The 18,731-nt window shown below is 37.6% G+C and overlaps 1 protein-coding gene across 1 annotated transcript; it reads right to left on the reverse strand.

The window, feature by feature from the left end:
- Positions 1 to 5,259: 5,259 nt before the first annotated feature.
- On the reverse strand, positions 5,260 to 18,516 carry LOC129894539 (protein FRIGIDA-like). The gene is made up of 3 exons (XM_055970260.1): positions 17,767 to 18,516; positions 6,373 to 6,548; positions 5,260 to 6,278 (listed from the first exon to the last, which is right to left on the reverse strand). The coding sequence occupies exons 1-3, from the start codon at positions 18,422 to 18,424 to the stop codon at positions 5,439 to 5,441; spliced, it is 1,674 nt and encodes a 557-aa protein (XP_055826235.1). The 5' UTR covers positions 18,425 to 18,516; the 3' UTR covers positions 5,260 to 5,438.
- Between the last annotated feature and the right edge of the window lie 215 nt (positions 18,517 to 18,731).

The following is an 18,731-nucleotide window of genomic DNA, read 5'->3' on the forward strand; positions in this document are numbered from 1 at the left end:
GAAAGATCGTGAATTGAAATGATGTTTGTGATCAAATTTCATGCAATGAATATATTACTTAGTTGTACATGTGTGTGCGCCAATCATTGTGGTTATGATTGTGATATATGATTGCATGTTGGATCAGGTACCATACCAGTGTATTTGGATAGTGTACCACACCGGTATATTTTGATCGGGAACCATGCTGGTACAATTGAATCAAGTATCATGCTGGTAAATTTGGATTGGATACAATATTGGTATACTGACTATTAGAATGGGTACAATGCCGATACACTAACAGTTTGGGTATGGATCTCATGAGAGGGTCATGCTTGATTGTTGATATATGATTAACCATTATCATTTTGTATATTGATTCACATGTAAGGACTAGGAGCCTAATGTTGTTAATTGTAACTGTGATGTGATTGTGTATTATCTACTTTACTAAGTTATAATTTTTTTTCATATATCATTTATTGAAAATGGTCACGTGATCCTATCAGTACACTGTGGTTGTGTTCTGATACTGCTCTTTCTCTTTTCTTATTGAGTACATCACATATCCAGGCATCTGTTGAGGGACACATGATTGTTCGAATTCAAGGGTGAGTCAGTTCTTCTAGGATGCCATGGATTCTTCCTAGTTCTTAGTCCTTTCTTTTCAGATTCGGACATTTATAGACACTTAAATTTATGTTTACTATTTTTGGGTTGCATCCCCACATTATATACTTTTAAATAAAGTTTGGTATGATGACTTACAGGTTCTAGGAAGTTAAATTTCACATTTTTTGATAAATTTATCTAAGTTTATGAAAACTCAGCTTTTAAACTATTTTTAAATTGTTTACACTTATCCAAATGCTTGTTTTGAGTTAATAGAGTGTTGTAATTGAATTAGTATTGGTTCTCCCATCGGAGGATTAGTGTGAGTGTCACTCACGATTGGATACGATGATAGAGAAATTGTGGAGATGGAAGATCAATCTGTATTCACCTTGTTGGAAGAACAATGTAGTGTGAAGGAGGTGGAGCTGATGGAAAATGCAACAGAGAAACTGATTGAGGTGAAGAAGAAAGGGAGTAACATATTTCCCTTTTAGACTTTTTAGGATTTATTTTCCAAAATCAAATAACTAAACTAATTGACAAATTTATTTAATTAAATGGTGTGTGTGAGACATTCACTTATGATTTCGTGAGTAAGTGGTCCAGCTGGGCACATATATATCTTTGAAATACACTATTAAATAGTGTAGAGGTAATAGGTCCCGCTCAAAGTTTGTGATTGTTACAACAATTTTCATTAAAATTCGAATATATTTCGGACAATTATCCCAATAAAAACATGTCTAAAATTACTCTTAAACACATTTGTGACTGAAATATAAATCAAAACAAACATCTAAGAACAGACACAAATACTAAGTTTTGTTGAATCCCTAGGGCATATAGAACGTCATGCAACATCAAAGATCGATTACCACACAAGCCTACTTTGCAAGTACCTATTCCTTTGACTTCAAGTCTTGTATTATTTTCTACATATATCCATCAGGTGATACTCGACAGAACTCCACAAACACTTATTGATCATGACTCACATAGTCGATAGCTCCTGAATATACAATTCACATAGAATACAATTTAGTAGGTAAAATAGTGCTAGAAACATATGTAGCACTCAAAGATATGTTTATAAATATTATTTTTTTGACTCAGTACAATCACAAGCATAGTTCCCTTAAACATTTTAGTTGAAACACTTCATCTTACTCTTGTCTTTCTTCTTGAAAAATTATTTTTTCTTTTCTAAATTTGGCTTGTTCTTTTTCTTAGAGGGTCCTTCTCCAATTTTTTCAACCCTTTTCATTCTTTTTTCAATTCTTCTTACACTTGAAAACTGAAGACCTGGTATCACTTGATTCTATCACAAAAGCCTTACATACAACTTTAGCAACATTAAGTTGCACATCTTCAAGATTAACATGATGAGCAATATCAAAATAAAATTATTTTTATCATTGTGGGTAACCTTCAAATGTTTTTAATTATCGAGAAAAGACCATATCACTGTCTGAACCTGTTGCTCATCAGAGAGAACATGACCAACCTTTTTGAGTTGAGTTAACATTATCCTAAGGTGTTGTTTGATGTTCTGATCATGATATTTTTTGAAAGTGTCAAACTTGATAGTTAGTTATCTAAGGCGGATCATAGATGTACTCTCATATGTTCATCGCACTCAAGTTTAGTTATCTAAGGCAGATCATAGATGTACCCTCATATGTTCCTCGCAAGTATTCCCACATGGCATGAGCAGTAGGAAATTTCTCACATTCATGAATAAGGTCATTAACAACAGAACTTACTATAATTTCACGTGCAGCAAATATTTTCTTTTTTCATGCTTTGTAAGCTTTTATATCTCTTCTATATTGTGCAATGTTACCCTTTTCTAGTTGAAGTAAAACATGATTTATACCTTCAACAATGCTTTACTCGTTCAGTACATATCATAATTATCATCATTCAGTTTCTCACCCTTATTTAAGTCAGCAATAATACTCTTTGATGTCATGTCGATTAATAATAAATAATTTAAGTAAGTTATACTCATCAATATTTATTTTAATTATTGTGTGAATGGGACTCACTCAAGAAAATTTATTTTTCATAATGACTTTACATTTAGTTTAGAATCAAAATGATTACTAAGTTTTCAATCATTATCTACAATATAAATATTTAATTAAAAATGGAAAAACATATAGTGAATATTTTAGTGATGACATTCAATTAAGTCTCAATTCATTTACAAATAAATAAAATTGATATAAAGAGAAACAAACAATTTAATACATATATTAAAAATAAATAAACAACATTAAATTACAAGTCAATTAAAGAGTAAAATCCTCCCACGTGGCTTCAAGACGACATATATACACCACAAAAAGTTGATTAGGCCAAATTTCATGATAAAAGTCTATTAACCTTTTACCCCAGAATTCTTGTATAGAGTCTACTAAAATAAAGCTTCCTAATACAAAAATTCACCCATAATTTTCTAGTTCAATACGTTTCAATTCAAAAAAATGAATAAACTCAGTGACTGAATTTTTAGGGGGCATCATAAAAGATTTGAACTCTCTAAGTTTCTTCTCTCTTTTCCTTCATATAGCCTTTGATTCCTGAACAGATTTTTTGTTTCCCTTGGGACTTCATTATTTATGATTTCATGCCCTCGAAAGTATGTCCTTCGATGACGTGCTCTTCTACATTGTTTCTTTTTTTGATATTCAAAATTTTCACTTGGAGTAATTCGAGTTTGTCCCTGTTTAGCTATGTCTGAAATAGGAACAAAAAACAATCAGAATGTTTATACCATTTAATGTGACAACTTATGCCACAATATCTTATACAAGACACGAAATTTATTTAAGGAATATAAGGACTAAGGAAATTATCAAGACTTGATAAAATAATTAAACCAAAACTTGATAAAATAAAATCTAACATTTCATTATTCATAAAACTTTAAAAAATTATATCTCACTCATTTTCAATCTGTTTTACAAGAATAATATATCAACGGAAAGCCCCGAGCAAGTAGATTATGAAAATATAAGTTTCATGCCAAAATTTCATAGAAATTCATCGAAATTAAATTATAATAGCATCTTTTTCAGAAAATTATCAATAACTCAACTAACTTCTAAAATTCATATCTCACTCATTTTTAATCAATTTTACATGAATAATATGTTAACAGAAAATTTCAATAATGAGCAATTAGAAGAAATTGAATTGCAGTAGCAGTATTTTTAAGACAATTGTCAAAAAATTTAACCAAATTCAGAAACTCATATCTCACTCATTTTTATTCTGTTTTACAATAGATCAAAGGAAATTCCTAAACAAGTAGATTAAAAAAATATAAGTTTAATGCCAAAATTTCAAATGAGTAATTCGCAGAAATTAAATTACAGTAGCAGTTTTTTTTTTTGGAAAATTGCTAAAATGTGATTCTTGGTCTTTAGTATTTTTTGAGTGACTCTGGATTGTTGATTTATTTTGTATTGATTAGGATCGATATATTAAAAGGTTTCATTCTTGGTTCTTGATTTGTTGTTCAATGCTTGAATCTTCTCTTCTTCTTAGATTGATACAACAAATCATATCTTTGTATCAGAAAGTATATTTGTGTATCAAAAAAATTGATACACCTATTAATAAACTGTATCATCTTCGATTGATACATATGGATACGACAATTGTATCTATGTATTAGAAAAAACAATGTGTATCAAAAGAACAAATACAACTATATGACTGTAACTGTGTATTGAAAACAAATTGAGACAACCATTATTTTAAAAAAATTACATTTGTGCATTTATTTTAGCGGTGATATAGTATTCAAATACTGAATCAATATTTTTTATCATTTGTGTATCACAAAATGTTGATAAAAACTATATATGTAGTTATTTAGGGGTGATGCAATATGTATATGTGTTTCAGTTTCAAAGCTATTATGTGTATCTATGTGCGAGATTGAAAGAGAGCAGAGAGGCGAGCGAAATTTAGAAGGACGAGAGGATTGTGTATATGTGTATCTGTTATCTGTGTATCTCAAATTCAATTGAGATACATATCGTATTTGAGATACAGATTGTATCTAGGATACAACATGCTCGCCTTTCTCCTCTCTCAATCTCGTTTTGTATCTAGGATACAACATGCTAGTCTTTCTCCTCTCTCAGTCTCACTCGCTTCTCTCCTCTCTCAATCTCGCTCTCTTCTCTTTTCTATCTCTCTTAATCCGCGCACCTCTCTCCTCGCTAAAACTATAGCTATATATTATTCATAATTATAATCCAAACTATATCTATTTATAAAAAATCCTCTTTTTTAAAAAGTGGGCTGACCCAACCCACAACCCATGTAGGATTGGGTTGGGCTGGCTAGATTAAGGCTCATCAAAATGATGGACCTAACCCATCAAATTCCACAAAGCCCACATGAAATGAACCAGCCCGTATTGACAACTCTAACTTATATATATGCCTTTAGTATGATTTTTTCAACAATGTCAATAATTTACTCGAATATACAGGTTGCTTATCCTATTACATGCCCAAGTTTATTGTAGTCGATATAATTAGTTTTTATAAATGACATGACTGTATAAATACTTCTTGTGACTATTGAATAAAAAGTTAAAATTCTTTTTCCAAAAATTCTTCTTATTTGCATTCTTTACAATTTAACGTTAAGTTTAATTTGATATATCGACAATATAAAGATTTTTTAAACAGAGTTGATTAAGGCAAGCAACACATGAATCATGATGCTTCCTTAAACCACATTTAAACTGTATCATTTACACCCACAAAAGTTCTCAACTTCAAGCATTTACTACAAGAGAAGCTAAAATGTAGACGTTACTGCATGCCTTGGGGATAATATGTCCCTTGGTACAAGTAGGATGAATGATGGTTAACAGAGGGAATAACACCTACTGCATGAGAGCCACTATTCTGATATGGTGCACTTCCTGGAACAGTACTAGCAGACTGATAAGAATCAGAAGCATAGGTCTGGTTACCAGGACCAACAGGAACAGGGTTTAGCAAAGCCATAGAGCCTTCCCACGGTGGTGATGGCCCGTATCCATAGTTGTGAGAGACCACCCCCTCGTGCATGGATGCATTTCCTTGCCATCCATACAACTGATTTTTGTAACTTCTTATTCGCCCAGCTTTATCCTCAATTGGCATCATCCCAAAATATCCATCATATGAGCCAGCTTGTAGAGCATATTTTGTGCCTGTTGTTATACCTGAACTAACTCCACCCATAACCATACCTCCCCGACTTGCTGCTAGTGAGCCAGGAACAGTATCATAAATCCGGCCTGCAACAGGTCCAGGCAATACTGATGGTGACACAGAATAACCATAAATGTGGCCAGCAGTTCCACCTGCTAACAAGGGTCTCTGGCTACTGATGTGATTAACAGCTCTTTGATGCTCTGAACCTAGTATATGTGTGCGTTTTGCTCGTCTCTCTTCGAACCTTCTAGACAACCCAATTTCATCAAATTTCCGATTTTGCACCATCTTCTCCCTTCTTTGATAATTCCTAGCAATTTTTTCCTCCAAGCTCATAATTCTGTCACTGATACGGAATCGTGGAATAAGCTTTGAGGGATCAATGTTGTGGGCTTCCAAACATTCGATGACAGATTTCATAGTAGACAATTCCCTCTTGTTTGCTTCATTCTGTATAAAATAACAAAAGGCAGTTTGATGATGAATATGGGAGAGAGGGGGGAGGGAGGAAATATTAGTGCTCGAGATGAAATTCAAGAAATACCACAACAGCATGTGAACCATGCGACTTCCATTTCTTTTTCTTCAGCGATTCTTTAAGATCTTCTAAAAACGATGACAAAATTTCGCAAGGGCTACATTTTTCCTCTACTCCAAAAGTATAAGCAACATCAACAGCATCAACTTCCATCTTATGCTTCACCATCCCGTTTATTATTTCTGTTGCAAATTTACATAAACCAAAGTTACACAGACAGAAAAATTAGTAGTTCCTCGCATGCAGGTCAAGATCCTAAGTATCAAGTGGGGAGAATAAAACATGTATCCAAGGAAGCAAATGAAAAATGTTAAGTAATAGTCACTAGTTTTCTAAATATATATGAGGGGGATTATGCATTCTTGGACTTGACCTGCAGGTTTTTCCAAATCAAAAGTAATCCCCCAGGTGTGAAATGAAAGAAGAGAACAGTCAAGGATGTGGTCAAGTGGTCAATGAAGCAGATGAAATATTGGAGACTACGGTTCAAATCCCTACAGAGACAAAAAAAAAAAACACTAGGTGAATATGTGATTTCTTAAAATCTCTCTAAGACTTGGTAGGCAGAGTATATCCGATATTTGTGATGGTGGGGAGTAGCAACTACTTGGTGGAATAGTCGAGGTCTCCCACAAGCTCGCTCCACCACCTTCATTTGGGGAAAAAAATGGAGAAAAGGGAAGCATCCTCCATATTGATGAAGTATAGAAGTTTACAAAGTCCTGTTCTCAACAGCTCAAAGTAAATAGGAAGAAACAGCAAATTTCCCACTTATATTATTCTCTTTTATTAATCAGAAAGATATCATGTCATTACTTAGAAATATGATTTTATTGCATTAAAGGTGAAGTTTCCCCATATACAAAGAGTATACCAGTTCAAGAAAGGGAGCACCTAAAACATGGTTCTCCATTGTTCCCGGAGAACCTGAAATGCTACATACTTGGGCAATTCACCTAGTCTAGACTTGAGCTAACCATTTTTATGCATCTTTCTCCAGATTTCCTGAGCAATGTTAGAAAGGAAAATGGATACCGATTTCTCTTGCCCGATGACTGTTATCATCAAAAAAATATCATACTTTGGCGACATCACTTTCCAGAATAATCTTTACTTCTGAGGATCTGCAACTATCACTAACTCTTTTTTATCAACTCAATTCTTCACCATTGCTTCTGTTAATTTTGAATTTGCAAGAGTTAACATAGTTTAAAATCTGTTTCTTTATTCTTCAACACTACAGTTGGCAGAAGCAAAACACAACAAACATTTCAATATTAACATATTATAATATCATTCTTTTTTATGACTGAAAAATCTCCAAGGGCCATTGAGGCACAGTTTGAAACTCGGTGGATAATGGGCCCACCCTTCTACCCTTATTTAATATCATTATAACCCCCCTTCTCCCCTTATTTAATATCATTATAATCACCCTTTCTCCACTTATATAACATCTTCGCACTCCACATAAGTACGAACCCAGTATCCAAATAAACATGGTGAAAATACCTAAAGGTTCATTAACTCCTCTGAATTAACAAGGCATAACAGCACGCCCACCCAGAAATCAGAATACAAAAGAAGAAAATACAAATATTGCAACAGGAAATAAAATATCACACTAAGACCACTGAATAGCTCTCCTGTGGAATATCGAGGTATAGAAAATGGTAATACCACAGAAAGGGAAGAAAATGACATGGGAAGCGGAAATTAGAGAACCAAATTCAGGTAGAATAACAGGAAATGGAAGGCCACACTGCGACAGCATATGAGATTTTGCACGGAATATCAAGATATAGAAAACTGTAGCACCAATGGGAAGGAAAGGATATGAAAGGGATATAGCACCACAGCAAGGGAAGAAAATGAAATGGAAGTACAAAGGTACCAGAAGAGATATATGCCAAGAGGTTTTCCCAATTCAATATCTGTAAGCTGCTTTAGGATTTTAATACCATATTCAGTAACCCGGACATGAAACCAACACAAAATTCTCCTTATTGATGTACTGGAGATTTAGTCTTTATCCAATATCAATCTATTTGGATTTTATACAAACTTTTGTATCAGAGTTTGTACACACTTTTATTACCCTTGAAGACTGATCCATCCCCCACATAATGTCGATGCCTTTAAAAAGGTTTACCTACCACATTAAGAATAAAGGCGCTGATAATTTCTCTTTCTCATCTACTCCTTTCTATTTTTTCTTACTCTCTTCTTATTTTGCTAAGTTAGTTTATTTTATTGAGCTGAGTTGTGAGCTGGATCTCAGTATTCTTGGAAGGGGTTGAGGTGATTTTGGGGGAATTTTCCTACATACCCAGTGCCTTGAAGGTGTTCGACGAAATTCCTCAATAAAATATTGCTTCATTACATGCTATCATTTTTGGGTTTTTGGCCCAAAGATTCGTTCAACCCAAGATCTGCTACCCACACAACCCAAAGGTCGTTGTGAATAGCATATTGGCAGGTCGACGTGGACAGTAACTCTGACGTGAACAGTACTCCGATGTGAACAGTGTTTTCCAGCGGCAACCAGGTTCATTTCAACTGGAGTTGGTACCTCTGGTTTCCATATCTTTCCATATCTATTCTTTACTCATACAATTGTAGTTACATTTTGTTGACTTTAAACCTTTGAATAATTTATTAGTTCATACGCGTTTTCGTGGCTTTGGATAGTGATGGTAGACTAGGGTCATGTTCTCGCACAGGGACGGTGACGGGGATGGGGACGAGGGTAAGGAGGGGTAAGTGGGTTAAAGGAGCATCTAGACTGAGAGTAGGTTCTTGAAATATTGGGACGTTGACGGGAAAATCCATAGAGCTAGTTAAGATTCTAAAGAAGAGAAAGATTAATATAGTTTGTGTTCAAGAGACCAAATGGGTAGGTTCTAAAGCTAAGGAGGTAGACGGGTATAAGCTTTGGTTCTCTGGTAGATCGAAATATAGGAATGGGGTAGGCATTTTAGTAGACAGTAATTTAAGGGACCAGGTGGTGGAGGTTAGGAGAATCACTGATAGGATGATGTCGATTAAGGTGGTCGTTGAAGGGATTGCGTTGAACATTATTAGTGCTTATGCGCCGTAAGCAGGCTTAGGCGAGGAGGATAAGAGGCGCTTTTGGGAGAATTTAAACGAGTTAGTGGGAAGCATACCGCATACTGAGAAGCTTTTCGTGGGAGGGGATTTCAATGGGCACATCGTGTCTATTTATGAAGGGTATGATGATGTGCATGGAGGCTTTGGCTTCGGGGAAAGAAATGGAGGAGAAGTTTCACTTTTGGATTTCGCAAGAGCTTTTGGGTTGGTGATAGCCAATTCGAGTTTCCCAAAGGAGGACCACTTGATAACCTTCCAGAGTGTGGTGGCTAAGACTCAAATAGATTTTTTACTCCTTAGAAAGGATGATAAAGGTCTGTGCAAAGACTGTAAGGTCATTCCGATCGACAACCTTACGACCCGACATAAGCTCTTGGTGATGGATTTAGGGATCAAGATGACGAAGAAGAAGAGGGTCGGAGATGACCGACCTAGGATTAGATAGGGGAGTTTGACCATGGCTAGCGCCCTGGAGATGGGAGAGTAATTGAAGGATATGGAGGCCTGAAATAGTAGTGGAGATGCGAACACTATATGGGATAGGACGGCTAGTTGTATTAGGGTTGTAGCAAGGAAAGTGTTGGGAGTCTCGACAGATAGCCGTGGCCGGCATCGAGGGTACTGGTGGTGGAATGGAGAAGTGCAAAGGAAGGTGGAAGCAAAGAAGATAGCGTATGCGAAGCTGATAGAAAGCAAGGATGAGGTGGAGAAGTGGACGAATAGGGAACTTTATAAAATAGCGAGGAAGGAAGCTAAGTCGGCAGTTTCGACGGCAAAACGGCAGCTTTTGAATGCCTTTATGCTGAACTAGAAGAGAAAGGCGGGGATAAGAAATTGTTCAAGCTAGCCAGGGTGCGAGAGCGAAGGGCATGCGATGTGGATCAAGTGAAGTGTATTAAGGACGAGCATGGAAAAGTATTGGTAGAGGAGACCCACATTAAACAGAGATGGCAGTCGTACTTCCATAAACTCTTGAATGAAAAAGGAGCCAGAGAGATTGTGGTGGGAGATTTGGAACATACAGGGAAATTTCACGATTTTGGGTGTTGCAGGAGTATTTCGATCGAAAAGGTTAAGGGTGTTGTGCGTAGGATGCGCTGGGGAAGAGCGACCGGACCTGATGAGATTCTTGGAGAATTTTGGAAGAATGCGAGCTTGGTAGGTTTGGAGTGGCTAACTAAGTTATTTAATGTCATCTTTAAGACAGCAACGATGCCCGAAGAATGGAGGTCGAGTGTAATGATCCCTCTATACAAAAACAAGGGGGATATCTAGAGATGCAACAACTATAGAGGTATCAAACTTCTAAGCCATACTACGAAAGTGTGGGAAAGAGTGCTGGAGATGAGGATTAGGAGAGGCGTGTCTATTTCAGAGAACCAGTTTGAATTTATGCTGAGACGCTCAACTACAGAAGCCATCCATCTTATGAGGAGACTGGTGGAGCGGTATAGGGAGAGGAAGAGAGACTTGCATATGGTATTCATCGATCTAGAAAAGGCTTATGATTAAGTTCCATGAGAGATACTATGGAGATGTTTGGAGGCTAAAGGTGTACATGTGGCGTACATTAGGGTGATCAAGGACATGTATGAGGGTGTCAAAACCAGGGTAAGGACAGTAGGAGGGAACTCAAAGCACTTCCCAGTTGTGATGGGGTTGCATCAAGGATCGACCCTTAGTCCGTTTTTATTTGTCTTGGTGATGGATGGATTGACGCGACAAATTCAAGTTGAGGTGCCATGATGTATGCTTTTTGTGGACGACATAGTCCTGATCGATGAGACTCGTAGCGGAGTTAACGCTAAGCTAGAGGATTGGAGACCTACGTTGCAGTCTAAAACGTTTAAGCTGAGTAGGATCAAGACAAAGTACTTAGAGTGCAAGTTCAGTGAGATACCTCGGGAGGTTGGCGCGGAAGTTAGGCTTGGTGACAAGGCCATCCAAAAGAAAAGTAGTTTCAAGTACCTTGGGTCTGTCATGCAAAGCAGCGGGGAGATTGACGATGATGTCACACATCGTATTGGGGCAGGGTGGATGAAATGGAGGCTCGCTTCCGGTGTGCTATGTGACAAGAAGGTGCCACCACAACTTAAGGGCAAGTTCTACAAAGTGGTGGTTAGATCGGCTATGTTATATGGGGCGGAATGTTGGCCAGTTAAGGTCTCTCACGTTCAAAAGATGAAAGTAGCCGAGATGAGAATGTTGAGATGGATATGTTGGCATACCAGGAGCGACAGGATTAGAAATGAGGCTATTCGGGACACAGTAGGAGTGGCCTCGGTGGAAGACAAGATGCGAAAAATGCGACTAAGATGGTTTGGGCATGTGAAGAGGAGAGACACAGATGCCCCAGTGAGGAGGTGTGAGAGGTTGGTCATGGATGGTTTCAGAAGAAGTAGGGGTAGGCCGAAGAAATATTGGGGAGAGGTGATTAGACAGGAAATGGTGCAATTACAGCTTACCGAGGACACGATCTTAAATAGGAGGGTGTGGAGGACCCATATTAGGATAGAAGACTAGTACATAGTCTCGTTATTCCGTATTAGTAGGCGCATTAGCGCACTATAATTTCATGTACTCTGACTTCTGTTATTATCTTTCTATCACTTTCTATACTTTGATTACTCTATTTTATCTGTATCGCTTTCGTTATTTGCGTTATTCGTTATTTGCTTTCTCATAACGCTTTGAACTTCTTAGCCTTATCTGACCTCTTTTTATGCTTCTTTTGAGCGAGGGTCTCTCGGAAACAGCCGTCCTACTTTGGTAGGAGTAAGGTCTGCGTACACTTTACCCTCCCCGGACCCCACGTTGTGGGATTTCACTGGATTGTTGTTGTTGTTGTATTAAGAATAAAGGCGCTGAATTTTACCTCCAAATACACATCATTACTCTTGGGTTTTAGCATTATCACCTTAAAAACTTCTTCTCCACATATAAGAACTTAGTTGGAATAGTTAGCAACTAATGCAATGGTGCCAACCCAAACAGTATAAAAACCTCTCCAACCCACTGAACTCATCTACTTTAAATTACTTGATTGACTGGAGAACAGTTAACAACTAATGCAATAGTGTCACCCCAAACAGTACAAAAGCCTCTCTAACCCACTGAATTCATCTACTTTAAATTACTTGATTGACTGGATTCTTCCTACCAAAACAAATAAAGAAAATGAAGAAAGCAGGGCGTCAATTTAGTCATTTAGTCCACAGCCTAACATATGCCACCTCCTTCATTGGAAAGCAACAACTCACCTGCCCCAACTTCTAAAGATAGATAGAAAATTTAGAAAGTTCTTACTGTTAAAGTGGGGTAATAACAACTGAGAGCAATAAAAAAGCAAAAGCACCAGAAGATTCTTCAGTAGTATCTTCGGTTGTTGGCAGAACACACCGACATTTAGTCGACAACAAACATACGACGACAGGAACAGTGTACGCCATAATAGGGCAACAAAAAAGTAGAAGCATGTCATCTCTAGTCCACTATAACTCGCCAAGATAGTAGAGATATGCATGAGCAGCTTTTTTTAACAAATAATATGCATGCGCAACCTTGTCATATACATTTGAGTAAAACATTTAGCACGGTTTCTTAATACATTTACATTTTCCCAGAGAGCCGCACACAAAAGCTTCTACTAGGAAAATTTAAATGAAAAATCATAGAATTGTTCTCATACAAATATTGACATTGCTTAAAATTCCTTGGGACTTAGTAGGATCTTTGAGGCACATGAAAGCTGATACGCTTCACAAGGCTGGCCATAAAGTACCGTAAATTGGACAGATAGATGCTTCAAGAATTTGTTGGTGAAAGATGAAGATTTCACGACTTTGGTGCACTCAAGGATGTGGCCTAACCATAAAGAAGAATAGAATGAACCACAAGAGACTAGGATCCAAATCCCGACAAAGGCAAACAAGATAAGTAATTTCTTTTCATCTGTCTAAACCTTGGAGATGTACAAGGTAAAGTGAAAGCCAAGAAGGTTGCCTATACGGAGTGGTTGGCGTGTGTGGATGAGGAGGAGAAGAATAGGCTTAAAGATATCTATAAGAAGGCAAAAGACAAAAGCGAAGTCGGGGGTCACCAGTGCTAAGACGACAGCTTTTGAACGCGTGTATGTCGAGTTAGGGGAAAAAGGTGGGGATAAGAGATTGTATAGGCTCACCAAAGCGAGAGAGAGAAAAGCACATGATCTGGATCTAGTAAAGTGCACCAAGGACGAGGAAGGTGAAGGGTTAGTGGATGAGACCTCTATCAAGCAAAGGTGGCAAACTTACTTCCATAGACTCCTAAATGAAAGGGGAGATAGAGACATTGTACTGGGAGATTTGGCGTACTCTCATAGTCTTCGAGACTTTGGGTATTGCAAGTGTTTTAATGTAGAGGAGGTTAGACGTGCTGTTAGCAGGATGAGGAAGGGGAGAGCAACAGGGCCCGATGAGATTCCAGTGAACTTTTGGAAGAGCACTGACAAGGCAGGTTTGTTGTGGTTGACTAAGTTGTTTAATGTTATTTTAAAAACTGCTAAGATGTCTGATGAATGGAGGTGGAGTACTATGGTTCCATTGTACAAAAACAAGGGTGATATCCAAAATTGTAATAATTACAGAGGTATCAAACTACTAAGCCACACTATGAAGATTTGGGAGAGAGTGGTGGAGATGAGGGTGAGGAGAGTAGTGTCAATCTCAGAGAACCAGTTCGGATTCATGCCGGGACGGTCGACTACTGAAGCAATCATCTTATGCGGAGACTGGTGGAGAAATTTAGAGAAAGAAAAAAGGATCTCTATATGGTGTGCATTGACCTTGAAAAGGATTATGACAAAGTTCCGAGAGATGCTCTATGGAGGTGTCTGGAGAGTAAAGGTGTCCCGATGGTATATATTAGGGCGATAAAGAACATGTATACTGGAGACAAGACTCGGGTTAGAACGGTGGGAGGTGACTCAGAGCATTTTTCTATTGAGGTGGGACTACACCAGGGATCGGTGCTGAGCCCTTTTCTTTTTGCCTTGGTGATGGATGAGCTGACATGGTTTATTTAGGAGAAGGTTCCATGGTTTATGCTATTTGCGGACGATATAGTTTTGATTGATGAGACTCGGGACGGAGTTGATGATAAGTTGGAGATTTGGAGACAAACGCTGGAGTCCTAAAGGATCATATTGAACAGGACCAAAACGGAATACTTGGAGTGCAAATTTAGTGTTGCAATGGATGAAGTGGGCAAGGAAGTGAGGCTTGCCACCCAACCTATCCCCAAGACAGAAAGCTTTACATATCTTGGATCCATCATCCAGGGGACATAGATGATGATGTCACACACCGCATTGGGGCAGCATGGTTGAAATGGATGCTAGCCTCTTGAGTCCTGTGTGATAAGAAGGTACCTCCAGAACTTAAAGGTAAGTTCTACAGAATGGTTATTAGACTAGCGTTGTTATATGGAATGAAGTGCTGGCCAATAAAGAACTCTAATGTTCAGCAAATGCATGTTGCAGAGATGAGATGCTAAGATGGATGTGTGGATACACTAGGAGTGATAAGATCAGGAATGAGGCTATTCGAGAGAAGGTGAGAGCGGCATCCGTGGTCGACAAGATGAAAGAAGCGAAACTGAGATGGTTTGGGTATGTGCAGAGGAGGGGTGTCGATGCACCAATTAGGAGGTGCGAGCGGTTGGATTTGGGGGCTATGCGGAGGGGTAGGGGTAGACCGAAAAAGTATTGGAGAGAGGTGATAAGACAAGATATGTCTGTAGTCCATATCACCGAGGACATGACCTTAGATAGAAAAGAGTGGAGGTCGCGGATTAGGGTAGAAGGCTAGTAGAGATAGAATGGTGTCTTACCGTGTGTCGGTTTAGGATGGTCGTAGGTCTAGGCGTGCCTTTATAGTTGTGTTGCTATTGTCTTTGATTATTACAGTACTTTGCTATAGTTATTGTTCTTGTGTTCTAAATTTTGCATTGCATTTTTTTTTTTATTTCTATTTTTTTTTTATTATTATTATTTTTTTTTATTTTATTTTTATTTTTTCTTTATGCTATATAAATTGTTTTTTTTACTCTCGTACTTGGAACTGTGACTTTCGAGCCGAGGGACTTTCAAATATAGTCTCTCTATCTCCATGAGGTTGTGGTAAGGTCTGCATACATCCTACCCTCCCCAAACCCCACTTGTGGGATTCCACTGGGTGGTTGTTGTTGTTGCTGTCTAAACCTTGGTAGCTAGAGTTACCAGATACACGTGTTGGTTGGAGGTACATAGTAAATTAGTTGAGATGCGTAAGCTGACCTAAACTCCTCTATTATAGAAAATTAAAGGACATCGGTGTCTAGGTTGGTGACTACATGCCACTAATTAGAGTGACAAGGCTAGCAAGTAGAAGCAATCTAATAAACATCAATTTCATGGATCAAAAAACACAAAAACAAACAGGGAAAGAAGCTCTTAGCGTCTCTCTGGGGGAATTATGAATAAAAAGAAAAAATGTTTTGGAAGACATCGAGACAAGCAACAATATATATCAGGATAAAGGATGAAAGCTTGTGTAGAAATTCCACTGGACACCAGTTAAGCAAGTGGAGGAAATTGTTTTTTTACGAGTAGCTATTCGTAAAATTAAAGTTATGTCATGGAAAGCTAGGTAACTAGTTAAGTTTAAAATAAACGACAGTCTTGCTAGGAACTAAGTCTGTATTACTGGAAATATGGGGTTCCCCTGGTCCATCAACTCTTTTTGAGTGTTCATAGTCTGTTTCATAAGTTCCATACAACTTCCAATACACGGAGATATATCACCCATTTTGTGGTTATGAATAAACATTGTACTTACTAAACTCAAAAATAAATACAAAAATCTTTAAGGCCTAACAGAAGGTAGATATTCTGTAAAGGCAACAAATGTAACTTCAACAGGAAACTTTGCATTAATTGATATACAAAAAATGAAAATACAGTGATCTTACCACTAGAAAAGGAGAGAGAAACTTCCCCAAAGCTCAAAGCAAAAGAAAGTAAGAGAGCGAGTGTAGAGGACAAAGTGGACAGCTATGCTGCAGTACCTTATAGAAACTGCTAGAACTTAAGGAATAACTCTCACACTACTCATCCACCATGTGCTGCAATCTTACTAAATCCTTTGCAGTAAAAATTCTAACATCCATATGAAATTGCCTACTCAGAGTGCTTTGAAAACTACGGATTTTAGGAGCTTTTCTGTAATTCCCAGACTGGAACTTCAGTAAAAGCATAGTCGGCAAGTTATAATAATTAAGTCCAAGACTAAAATTTACCATCACAGATTTTATTACATCTGTTGTGTGGTAGTTTAACAGAGATTAAACCCGGCACTCTTATGACCAACCAGTTATTTTTTCTGCAAACACACAATTATCTCAAAGCAATAAGTAAATCTTCCACCTAAGAAATCCATCATTCTTATTGTCCCAAAGAACAGTTCTTACTTCACGTGTTCTCTTTCATGTCAGGCCTTTATGCATTTGAACTAGGACACTATGTTCTATTTTTGCCGTTTAGATCAAACTGATGTATGCAAAGCTCACCTCACTAATTGATAGTACAATAGTTGCAAAGGCGAGTCATGTTCATTCAATCAATTCCGGCTCATCCCGAATCAATTCCAGTCACCCATATCAATCTTGTATGTCCATTTTGTTCCATACTGGTATAATTCATTCCAATACTAAAATAATATCTTTTTAAGCAAAATTAAGAATTCCCTAGATCACATGCTTATTTCTACACCTTCAACCAGCTTAATTCCAACTAGTTGGTTCCATCATGGTATGTTTTTATCCCCGCGCAATTTAGGAGGAATCAATGAGAGGACATCAATTCAAATCCTGGATTTTCGAATTGAGAGAGATCAAGAATTCTCACCATTTCTTAGATTCATGGACCCAATTCAATTCAGTGGATCCTTCATTCACATTTTTTTCCACCAAGAATGTTTTCTAAAACTCTTTGACCCCCGAATTTGGAGTATCCTACTTTCACTCAATTCACAGGGTTCAACAAGCAATTGATATTTCAAGAGAAATATGTGTTATTTGTTTAGCTAAATCTGTGTTGGTTCCAAGAGAATTTAGTCATCATAAGACAAATTTCTATCAATACGTGTGATCTCAAGTCTACCTTGCCCCTTTTTACTACCTTCAATAATCATATTGTCACATATATATTATTTAAAAACAAATGAACTGCAAAACAATGTAGCTTGCAAGAAAAAAAATGAAGTGAAGAAGGACCTGGAATCTTTGCCATTAGCACATTTGATTTCCTGAGTGCAGTAGAAATCTCCCTGATATTACTCACTCGAATCAAGTCCCTAACGTCCTCATTGTGAAAAATATGTGGAATCCCAAAACACCCAATAAGCAACAGCAATCCCCGCGCATCCATTGCACTAGCCTTTCTTATACCTCGTTCATCAACCAACCTTCTTCTCCATATCACCGCTGCTTGTGCAGCTTCTTCCTTCACCCCTTCATCAATTACATCGAAGCCCATCAACAAGAAACACTCCAAAACCAATGCAGATGCTTCCCTTGTGGAAATCATCTGTGCATCCTTATCAAAAGCTTTGCCCCTTTTGGCAAAGAAGTCTCCCATACAAATAAGTACAAGCTTTGCTGCATTGGGTGCAAGTTTCAATGCCTTTGGGAGTTCTTCGCGCAGTGTATTTTTCTCTGGAAGTTGTGATACTATGTAACTTCGAAGTTCCTTGCCGCACATCGTCTTGCAGAGGGTTTCGAGCTGTGAATCCGGAGATTTTGAGTCTTTTTCTTCAGATGAGGTTAGATTCGGGGCTGGCGGTGGTGCCGCTAATGAATGGGTGGTATCAGCCGGCTGCGGCGCTGTGGCGGTGAAGGTCCGGGATTCGGCAGAGTCAGACAGTTTCTTCATCGGAGAAAGTGATAGTCACGAGACCCAGACCCCCGGTAAGAGAAGGATCAAAAAGACCCAAACCGTCTTCAATGCTCTTTTATTCCATCCTGCCACTTTATGTACTCCCTTTGTCACATAATTGGGACTTTCTATTTTACAGGATGATTAACAAATTATTAATGGTGATTAATTTTAGGTAAAATTATATAAAATAGATTTAATTGTGAAATTATCTAGTACTCAATCTAAACTATTTACCTTTAATATATTTATGATCTAAATTATTTATTTTTTTAGCCCACTTTTTCCTTTCTTATTTCGCGTA

Source organism: Solanum dulcamara, chromosome 1, assembly GCF_947179165.1.
Source record: "Solanum dulcamara chromosome 1, daSolDulc1.2, whole genome shotgun sequence".
Taxonomy (NCBI): Eukaryota; Viridiplantae; Streptophyta; class Magnoliopsida; order Solanales; family Solanaceae; genus Solanum; species Solanum dulcamara.